Below are 11,575 nucleotides of genomic sequence, written 5' to 3' on the forward strand. Positions count from 1 at the left end.
GAGCTTCCACGGGGAATTAGAGAAAAATTAACATATTAAGTATATATTTATTGATTATATAATAAATAGCTCATACGTGAGGAAAATTTTGCATGAAATACTTTCAAGTTGAAACTAATAGAAAATGTTTTATTATAATTTTAGTACTTTTCCCATACTTTATAAATAATTTAAGAGTAGATATACATAAGCATTATAATTTAATTGTGAATATAGGGCTCCCACAGGGTATCAGAGAAAAATAAACATATTTAGTATATATTTATTAATTATATAGTATCCTACCTGAGGAACGTTTTGCATGAAAATACTTTCAAGTTGAAACTAATAGAAAATACTTTAATATAATTTTAATAATTTCTCCATACTTTTTAAATAATTTAAGAGTTGATATACAGAAGCATTATAATTTGATTGTAATTATAGGGCTTCCACGGGAAATTAGAGAAAAATAAACATATTTAGTCTATATTTATTAATTATATAGTAAATAGCTCCTCCATGATGAAGATTTTGCGTAAAAATACTTTCAAATTGAAACCAATAGAAAATGTTTTAATATAATTTTAGTAATATTCCCTGACTTTTAATTAATTTTAAGTGTGGATATATAGAACCATTTTAATTTGATTGTGCAAATAGAGATTCTACGGGGAAGAACATTTATATTAAAATATTTTCAAGTTGAAAATAACACACAATATAATTTTATAATTTTTTCATAAGTTTATACTTGTTGATGTTTAGGTTACATAGTAAAAAGCTGATACGATGGGTGGTTTCAAGGTCCTAAATCCCTGGGTGAATGAGGTTCAACCTTTTCAAATTTTATGAGATCTTTTTGGTGGATATGCTATGAGAAATAGTCCAAGGATCATTTGGCTGTGCAATCCATTCCTTATGCTAGCACATGGAACTGACGGGGAAGGCTTCTGGCTGTGGAACATTACAAGGATTTCTTATCTTGGTTTATTTGTATTAGCTCTATAGCACGATTGATTGGTCTTATGTGTTGGGGATTTTTGGCTGCTCTCTTGGATTGGTCTCCTTTACTCGTGTCGAGCGGCTTTTGTCGCTGTTTATTCGACTATTTTGGAGATTTTTTCTAGACGCGCAGTCGCATTGGGTTTTACTAGGTTTCTAGCACGCTCCGGTGCGTGAGGGTTCCTTGGGTTGTTTTTGCTATATGAGCTTATCTATGTAGGTATTATACCCATGTTGAGAGGGGTTGTTTCTCAGCATATCTTAATTATCTATTTATATATCTTTAACTTTCAAAAAAAAAAAAAAAACTAATACGATGAGGAACATTTAGCATGAAAATACCTTGAAGCATAAACCAATAGAAAATGTTTTAATATAATTTTTAAATTTTTCTAGACTTTTTAAATATTTTTAGGAGTAGATATACAGAAGTATTATAATTTGATTGTGAATATAGAATCTGATGGGGAAGAACGTTTACATTAAAATATTTTGAATTAAAAATAAGAAAAGAGCAAATTTTATTATAATTTTATGGGTTGAGTGTGAAAGGTCCAGAGATCAATTCCTGGACAGTGCAATTTATTAGTCCAATGTATCAAAAAATATCACATCTTTCATATGTTATAAATTGTGTAGAATTATTCAGATATGAGGAAGAAAAAAATAAAAAAATAAAAAAATGCAGTTTATTATCTATTAAATTTTTATATCATAATCCTATTAATTAAACATAGAATTATATTTGTATTTATTTGTCATTTATATAAAAAAAAATTAATCCATATATTAAAAACAATTTTTTATATGTTCAGAAATATGCCACTGTGCAACGGCACGTGTTTATGCAGAAGTTGACTTGCAGAATTCTAATATCGCTGATAATAGAAAGTTGTGATCTCTTTTGTACTGACACCCTTTTTTTTCTTAAATGATTTTTAATTGTATGTGTCTTTAATTTATTTCTTATCTTATAGGTACTTCCAGCAGAGATTGTGAAAGCAACTTTGCTATCTAAAAAGCCAACCTATTGTGTTCCGCGAGATCAGAAAAACAGAAGATTTTACTTTGAATTGGCTTGGAGCCCAAGGAGAGAGAGTCTAAGTGCACCTTGAAGAAGGGGTGGAAGAAATTCATCAAGGCGAATAACCTTACAGAGAATCATTATGTTTGGTTCGGGATTCATAAAGATGAACCACATGTTATTCATGTTAGAGTCATGAACGAGTTAATTTCGTAAAAAAATTCTCCAACCAGAAGTCAATTATGGAAAAAAATTTATTGTGTTTTCTATTTATCTTGGTGGTGAACAATTAGATTGATTAAATCCAAAAATATTGTATGCTTCACTGGAATGTGGTGTTTTTCCACCAGAGATATGTATTGCGATTTTTATTTAAATGTCCTTACTTTTTTATAAATATATTATAGTATTTTATATAAGAGAATTATAAGGAAATCACAATGATGTGTAAAAAAATGTAATTAAATATATAATCTATATTTTCTATCAATTTTTATAAGTTATAAATTTTGTAAACTTATTTGGAGATATGAAAAACAAAAATAAAACGATAAAAACAAAAATCATCCAAATTATTGTATTACTATACCATAAACAAATTAAAAACACAATAAATTATATTTAGATTTTTTGTTCATTCATAAAAAATAAATAATTCTATATATTAAAAGAAAATTATTATATACTTTGAAATATGTCCCCGTGCATCGGCACGGGTATACATACTAGTTCATTCATAATATGGCCACTGTCATTGTGGCCAACAAGATTTGTGTACTTTGTTCTGAGAATGACCTTGGTTTTAATTCCTTGGAATGTTTTATACTTTGTATACATTAAAAAAATTCATAGACATGCGAAAATGGTCCACGATAAGGCTAATGAACAAAGATTATTACGTGTGTTGAGTTAAACTATCAGATATTTGATATTTTTTTATTTAAAATAAACTTAACTCATGAAAAATAATTTAAACAACAATTTTTTATATACTTTTATTATTTTAATCAATAGAAATATTTTAAAATTAACTAGTGTTTTTTACCCGCGCGTTTGCACGGGGAATTTGTCTATTGTATTTTAAACATCAATCAATATTTTAAATTATAAAATATTTAAGCTTTTCCGATGTAACAAAAAAAAATTAAGATACTAAGAATGTAAGAACAATCATAATAAAGATGTAGATATTTAAAGAGCATAAATTCAGACACTCAATTCTAGTGATTTGTAAGCGTATACTGAATTAACTACTATAAAGTGGCCAAAAAGATAAACTATCATTAAGACTTATTTTGCCGTCCAGATGTTGCATTGAAATTATATCAAAACTTATTTCTCTATGCTCGTTCCCCTCGTATGAACTTCTAATTATTTAAACATAAATAAATATAAATTATATATGTATTAATGTTTTCTAGTCTCCGCAAAAAAAAATTTATCATCAAATTGAGAGTTGCCCAAATATTTTTTTTTTGAGAATAAACCAATATATTATAAATAAAAGGGAAGGAATGGTGCAAAGCACCCGGTACAGAGGAACGAAACCGGAAAGAAAAAGAAACGAAACCGGAGAGTTGCCCAAATATAAAAACATGATATTGTGTCGATAGTATAGAAATTATATCAAAATTTATTTCTCTATTAAATTTTTCATGCTTGTTCCCCTTGTATGAACTTTTAATTCTTTAAATATAAATAAATATAAATTATATTTGGACTAATATTTTCTAATATCCGCACAAATACTTTTATCATCAAATTATCAAACAGTTAATTATATTTACATCTAAAGTTGGTTTTAAAAATTAAAAAAAGTACTGAAATGATATTAAAATCAATTTTTATGTTAGTTTTAACATGGAATTATTTGTATGCGAATATATTAATAGTTCTCTAGTCGTCGTACGACACATAATTTTAAGTGTTACACTGAGATTAGTTTATGGAGCATAAGCCATAAATTACATACATGGAAGTGAAGAGAGATTTATCATGACATAATTCACTTTCAAGCAGTGGCGGAGGCACAGGGGTGACTTGTTCATGCTTAGTTACCCCTGAATTTTAGGAATGTCTCAAGAAAAAAAATGGCTTAATTGCAACTTTAGTCCCTGACGTTTACAAAAACCACTATTTTAGTCTCTCACCTAATTTAATTACAAGACTAGTCCCTCACGTTACCTCCCGTTTGCAACGTTAGTCCTTCCGTCCAATTTTTAATAGAGAAGGCTTATGTGACAACGCACATGCCTCTCATGTGACAAAGAAAAATGATTTAACCACACTTTTGGTCCCCTACTTATACATATTGTGTAATTTTGGTCATTAAAGTACAAAAATTGCATCCAAATTAATAAAAAACAATAAAGAAATAGAAAATGATAACTATTCATCTTCTTCGAAAATTGCACTCAAATTTAAATTTATTTTACTATGCCTGATTATGATTTTATAAAATATTTATTTAAATTCTTATTCAGTAATGTTTTGACCTAATTGTTTCTCTTTCTATCCTATTTAATTTAAATTGAAATTATTTATATAAAATCCTCCATGTTCTTTTTCGATATCTTTTATAAGTTGAATGTATTGATTAAATATATTTTTATTATTCTATAAAGTATAAGCAAATCAATACATATATTTTTAATTATTTAAAATTAAAATTTATAATATTATGCCTGTTTATGATTTAATAAATATGTAATTAAATTTGAAGAATATGAATACTTATCATTTTCTGGTTTTTTTTTTTGTTTTTATATAAATTTAAATGTAATTTTTGAACTTCAAGGACAAAAACTACATAATGTGTATAAGTCAGGGACCAAAGGCGCAGTTAAATCACTTTTCTTGGTCACATGAGAGGCATGTGCATTGCCACAAAAGAATTTTCCGTTAACAATTAGACGGAAGGACTAACGTTTCAAACGGGAGGGAACGTGAGGGACTATTCTTGTAATTAAATTATGTGAGGGACTAAAATCGTTGTTTTGATAAACGTCAGGGACTAAAGTTGCAATTAACCCAAAAAAATTTGAAGCAGTGTGAGACTTGAGAATGAGAGGAAGGGGTGAGCTCTATGTTGTTTGCGTTTCTCTTTCATATTCAGTAGACATTCTTTTGAACTTCTGTGTTATCCACTAACAATTGAAATTAGAAATAGATATTAGAGTTATGGGCCTTTTTTATTAGACGTGAAAGCTACTGGGCTGCACTTTTTTTGACATTAGAGTTGCACCCCTTTCCAACATAGTAATAAAAAATATAAAAGAATAGTTTTAACTTATACGAAGCATTTGATAGCATTTTTTTGTGTTAATTTTTAAACAATCCTCTAAAACTATTTGAAATCAATTTAAATCTTTGATATTTAAGGTAAATATAAATTTAACTTCTCAGTTAAAATTTGGTAATTATCTAATATCAATTTTTGTAATCTACTATATATATTTTTTAAATGATATATTTAATTTATAGCGGCTATACCGGTCAGACCACAATTCAACTACAATTGATCTAATGAACGGTGAACCAATTCCCTCGCCGATTTGATCAACGGTCTAGTTTTAATAATCTTGTTAATCGGTCTAATTATATGAGATTATATTTGTGGTTCTTGTGTTTTGCTGGTAAAAAAGAGTTATAAAAATTATACACGCCAACTGTTTGTAAAATGTCCCCTTTAAGTTTTGGCTTTCAACAAAGGAGTTTTTCTTAGGTTGGGCTGCTACTTCATTCTTGTTTTGTTTATGTTTTTTTTTGCACATTCTTTAGTTGATAAAAATTGAAATTTTCTTACAAATTATGTTCATTTATATCTTAGCCCCCTTTCTGAAATTCATGCCTCCGCCCCTACTTTCAAGTCAAATAATATGCATCATTAAGCTACCATTTAATAGTTAGATTGTTCTAATATAATGATGCATCACGAACTAATAAACTTGGAAGAAAAGAGCAATGTTATTCTGACACAAAAACACAGTTAACTGAAAATTTGTCTTTTAATCAAAAATCCTGGAATAAATATAAAATATGATACAAAACCTTTTACATTCTACAACTAAAAGAAACTACTCACTACAAATACCATAACAACTTTTCTTTGGACTTTGAGATGAGACCATTCTCCCAAAACTTTCTTTCACCAGAAAAATAAAGTTTGCAGACCAAAGATCCAACCCAAGGACAATGATAATGATAGCATTTAAAAATTATCACAATATTTGACCAGACTCAACTTTCTTAATGCAAAGCAACCGCAATTGAGGAGACATGCTCATAGAATGAAGCATATTTATCTCATAACAATGAAGAAAAACCTGATACACAATTGAAAAGAAAAACTTATAAGAAAATAAGCATACACAATGACAGACTGGTTTAGTGATGTGTCATTCTCACATCGAACCTGAATCAGAAACTCACCACTCACACGAACTTAGATCCTGAATTAATTAAAAATCCGAAAATTCAATAAAAATACCATAAAAATTAATTAATACTCTAAAAATAAATAAAAAATAAATTAAGATAAAATCAAGAAATAAAAAACCTAAATCATAATCAAATCTAAAATTTAAAAATGTATTTTTTTTTTATGATAATTAACCTGAGAATGATACGTGGATTTTTTTTATGAGAATAACACATCACTAAGAATTAACGTGAGAATGACACATCACTAAACCAGTCTGATAGAAGTTTTCTAATATATATTAATTGATATTGATATATTGATGTATGTTGGGTTTTTTATATGTAATTTTAGAACCTCAATAACAGATTTAGTCCATCAACTTTTTGCTTTTTTTTTTTGGGTACAGCGGAAAGAAGTCCATCAACTTTTTAAATTATTACTATTCAATTCATCTTATACTTTTATTTTACTTCTAATTCTCAAATTCTTATTTTTAGTGCAAAATCTTTACAAATCTAATTGAGTTAGTTTTGTAGACATTTTTACCCTTGAAACTCACTAGACAATACGATTTCAGCCATAATCTTAAATACTTTTTTTTTTAACTTCAAAATTATTCACACAACTGACAGCCATGAGACTATGTATTATATTTTATAAATGTCTAAATATTATATTATTATATAGTGTTTCATATGCTACGATTAGTTATTAATTTTCCACCATCAATTTCAAATAAAATTTCTAAAATATTTCATTTGCAACAACAACAACAAAAAATTATAATAAAAAATACTGCAAAATATAATAATTTGTTAAAATCCCGTGCAATTTGCACGGGCTACTTGCAAGTTTATAGAATAAATTTGTATGATATTCCATTTTTGGACAATAGGGTGACACGTGGCATACTAAGTGGGGTTTTTTTTGCAAGGGGCTGTAAAGTCAGTAAAAAAATTCTTTGATTTTAAAATGAAGGAGAATATACTGATACTAAAATCACAATTTTGAATTTGTGTAAAATCACAATTTTCATAATATTTTAAAATTAAATATTAATTATGTGTCGACACATCATTAAAATTGACGTCAACTTTACTTACTTGTATTGTTCAATTTTTAAAAATCTTAAAGGATTTAAGTTTTTTTTGGTTACATAAAGGATTTAAATTTAAAATTGAATTTGATTATAGGAATTTTAAAACATTAATTATGGTATACAAGAGGAAATATAATTATGGTAATATGTAAATGAAAAGGGTCTAGAATAGTTTTTTAATAATTTGAAATTTATTTAAGGAATTGTTCAACGTTTTAATTTTGCATTTATTTAGCAATCAAAATTTAATTATGATTATGCAATCAGAATTTTATCTCGCATTTTTTTAATGATTTTGGTTTTTACTTTAGAAATTTGCAATTAATTAGCATCCTAAAATTATGAGTCTTCATTCTTCATTGATCAAAATTTTCAAAAAGAAATTATTTTATTTTTATATTCTAAAAAAACAATATCTGAATTACAATATGGATTTTTCGAATTTCTGTGTTAAAGAAAACCTATTAAAATATTATTTTAAAATCTCTATTTTAGTAATATTGTTAAATATAAAAATAAAATATTATTTTCTAGTTTTTCATTATTTTTGCAATATTTTCAATTAGAATTCCAAGTTTAAGAATATAAAATAAACTTGGGGCGTCGACACATAATTAAAATTGACGTCAATTTTACTTACTTGTATTGTTCAATTTTTAAAAATCTGAAAGGATTTAAGTTCTTTTTAGTTACATAAAGGATTTAAATTTAAAATTGAATTTGATTATAGGAATTTTAAAACATAAATTATGGTATACAAGAGGAAATATTAATTATGGTAATATGTAAATGAAAAGGGTCTAGAATATTTTTTAATAATTTGAAATTTATTTAAGGAATTGTTCAACGTTTTAATTTTGCATTTATTTAGCAATCAAAATTTAATTATGAGTATGCAATCAGAATTTTATCTCGCATTTTTTAATGATTTTGGTTTTTACTTTAAAATTTTGCAATTATTTAGCATCCTAAAATTATGAGTCTTCACTCTTCATTGATCAAAATTTTCAAAAAGAAATTATTTTATTTTTATATTCTAAAAAAAACAATATATGTATTACAATATGGATTTTTCGAATTTCTGTGTTAAAGAAAACCTATTAAAATATTATTTGAAAATCTCTATTTTAGTAATATTGTTAAATGTAAAAATAAAATATTATTTTCTTATTTTTCATCATTTTTGCAATATTTTCAATTAGAATTCCAAGTTTAAGAATATAGTCATAGTCATAGTCAGTGTTAGATTGTGCATATGTTTTCTTTGTAATGATTGTATAGGGATGATAAGCTTAGCGTTTTGAACGTGTAGTAGCATTTCTGCATTTGCTTGCTATTGTACAACCTTGCAATCCTGGTGAAAAGGGGAAGAGATTCATTTTCCAAAAACATGGGCGAGAAAAGCGAGAAGACAAGAAAGATTCTGATGAATGCTTGGATTTCCTGCCTTTGAAAAACTCTTTCTGTGATTTGTTTTTTCTGGAACATTCCAGGGTCTGAGAAAATCCCGCAACTACTTAAGATTTAAGATTTTCCGACTCTTCTTTATTGCACCAATCTTGAGATTTTCTTTCCATATCTAACGGTATCTGCTTTTGAATGAATATTTTTTGTTACTACATTTAGATTATATTTTGTGATCCTTCGAAATTCAAATGAATCATATATTCTCTCAATTGTATTATTTAAATACCTAGATTGGATTTGGATGATCACATAACATCACATCACCGACACCACCCACATTTTAACCAATATGTGCAGCAATACTGGCAGCAGCAGTGCCTGTGGTTGTGGTTGTGTAGGAAATAGTGGTGGTGTTACCATGTGGAGTTCTAGCTTGAAAAAGCAGCAGCCACCGCAAAAAAGGCCAAGAGTCCCTAAAAGAGGGCCTGGAGTGGCTGAACTTGAGAAGATCTTGAGAGAGGAAGAAGTCACCACCATAAACAGCATCAAAGACAAGCCAAATGGAAAGGGTGAAGGGTTTCAATCATCCTGTTTCATTCCACACCATTCAACAACTCATTTCTCTTCACCATCTTTGAAATCTCATTCACTGCCACCACCACCAACTTCCCCTGGCCCTGCATCTAGAAATTTGCCACCACATGTGCCAAGATTTGATCGTTTAGGCAAAATTACACCACCAACCATGACATCTATCTATGGTAATGGTGGATCATCAGGAAGAAATGTTGGTGGATCTGGCTTGGTTTCTTCAGAGCAGGAACTGTTTCCCAGGAATCTGAGTTCATGCAAACCCATGCCCAATCTTAATGAAGGATTGGATGGAAGCCAATCAGATTCTGGCAATTCCCCATCAAGGAATGAACCAAATCCTGTTTGGCCATACTCTGCGAAGAGAAACAATCACTATCCACCTCCCGCGATGAATCAACTTCTACGGAATGGTGCTCGGTCTTCTTCGGGATCACTGCCAATTGGACTGAACAATCATCTAGAGCCCCCTTCAAACCAAAGTTCATATTACAAATCATCTAGGGCACAAGAGGAACATATGATGGCTGGCTTGAAGAGGTCGTCTCACTCTTCACCCTTGGATAACTCTCTGATTTCGCAATCTACCTTTCAAGTTCCTCCAAGCTTCTCACACTCTAATAAACCACACCAATCATCTACAAATGGCAGTCATGGTGCAGGTGGTTTCAATTCCGCCGAGGGCTACAGTGATAAGAAATGGGGAAGCACTTTGGAGCTCAGCAATAGAAGGTTCAATTCTGATATTGTGAGGCCTGGTCATGCAAACTTCCCACCATTTTCTGCTCCTGAAGTTACTCCACCTCCTATGCATTTGTTTCAAGGTGTTCTTTCCAAAGGGAATGTGCTCCCTTGCCAAGTTACTGAAGATAAAATGATGGAGGACTCATACCAACACCCAGAACCAGACCATAAACCTTTCTATGACTTCTTACAAGTGAAGGGCCCCGAGGATGCGACAGAGACAACTCATGGCCCAAATCACGGAGGACGTGAAGCAGGAAGGGGTGGCATTGATCTCAACCTGAAGCTATGAGTTTGGATTTGCATTTCCTAGAGACTGGACCTCATAGTCACACACTACCTCATGTGTATCAACTGGTGTGTCACACCCATTGTTTGCACCCCTGTTCCGAGATAAATTTGTTGCAAAATCTTTTTCTGGTGGGATCTGGTAAAATCTTAGATTCAGGTTGTAAGATTCCACGATTTTATACTTCTGCACCCTTGTTCCGAGCTGAATCAGTTGTGTAATGTTAAGTAATTTCTTTCCCGTGAGATGTGGTCGGAGCTTCTGATAGGTGCTGGAAGTTTTTCCCGCTGTTAGTGAAGATTTGGTCACTGTTACAGGACATTTATTGTTTACTTTTCTTCTTTTGTGTTTTACTTTCATGTTCATGGCTTATTTGGGTGTTAATTTTATGAATTTTTATTTCGACTTTAGTTTAATGATAGGATTTACATGATATTTTCTCTACCTATGCTATTTTGTATGGATATATATATATATATGTGTTTAAGTGTATTTTTTGTCTATGGTAAAATCTTACGATCCGATTTACGATTCTATGATTTACGATCTTACACCCCCTTTCCAATTCCACGTAAAATCTCGAATTTCACAACATTGGTCAAATCAAAGTCCAACAATGTTAGCAAGTGAAGAAAATGGAGCATCTTCCTAGTGTTTCTTAAAGCAGAAGTAAACTGGGATAGAGAAATAATTTGGGTTTGTTTGGTAGAAGAGAAAGCATTTGCAACCTTTAGATTCTGGAAAATCGATCAAGGAGATGCTACTTAATTTGTATGTAATTTTCGTTTAAGTCAATCTTGAGTTCAATGACTAAGGCTTTTAATCTGGTTGAAATGTAATACTAGTTGCTCTATTTTTTATGGAAGTTTTATGTTAATCTTCAAAAAAAAAAAAAGATTACATTTTTTTTTAGAAAAGAGAATCACATGAGATATAATAAAAGAGGCTTGGGAACAATAGCTCTCCCAAGTAAACTTAAAAACAAGAGAGTCATAACAGCATAGCAGAGAAGAA

At 29.4% G+C, this 11,575-nt stretch overlaps 1 protein-coding gene across 1 annotated transcript; it reads left to right on the top strand.

Annotated features, from left to right (window-relative positions):
• Positions 1-9,256: 9,256 nt before the first annotated feature.
• On the top strand, positions 9,257-10,676 carry LOC130739665 (uncharacterized; the record flags this gene model as incomplete). The annotated part of the gene is made up of 1 exon (XM_057592034.1): positions 9,257-10,676. A coding segment is annotated over one exon (1,308 nt), but the record flags the coding sequence as incomplete, so codon positions are not given.
• Positions 10,677-11,575: the final 899 nt, after the last annotated feature.

This window comes from Lotus japonicus, chromosome 1 (genome assembly GCF_012489685.1).
Source record: "Lotus japonicus ecotype B-129 chromosome 1, LjGifu_v1.2".
Taxonomy (NCBI): domain Eukaryota; kingdom Viridiplantae; phylum Streptophyta; class Magnoliopsida; order Fabales; family Fabaceae; genus Lotus; species Lotus japonicus.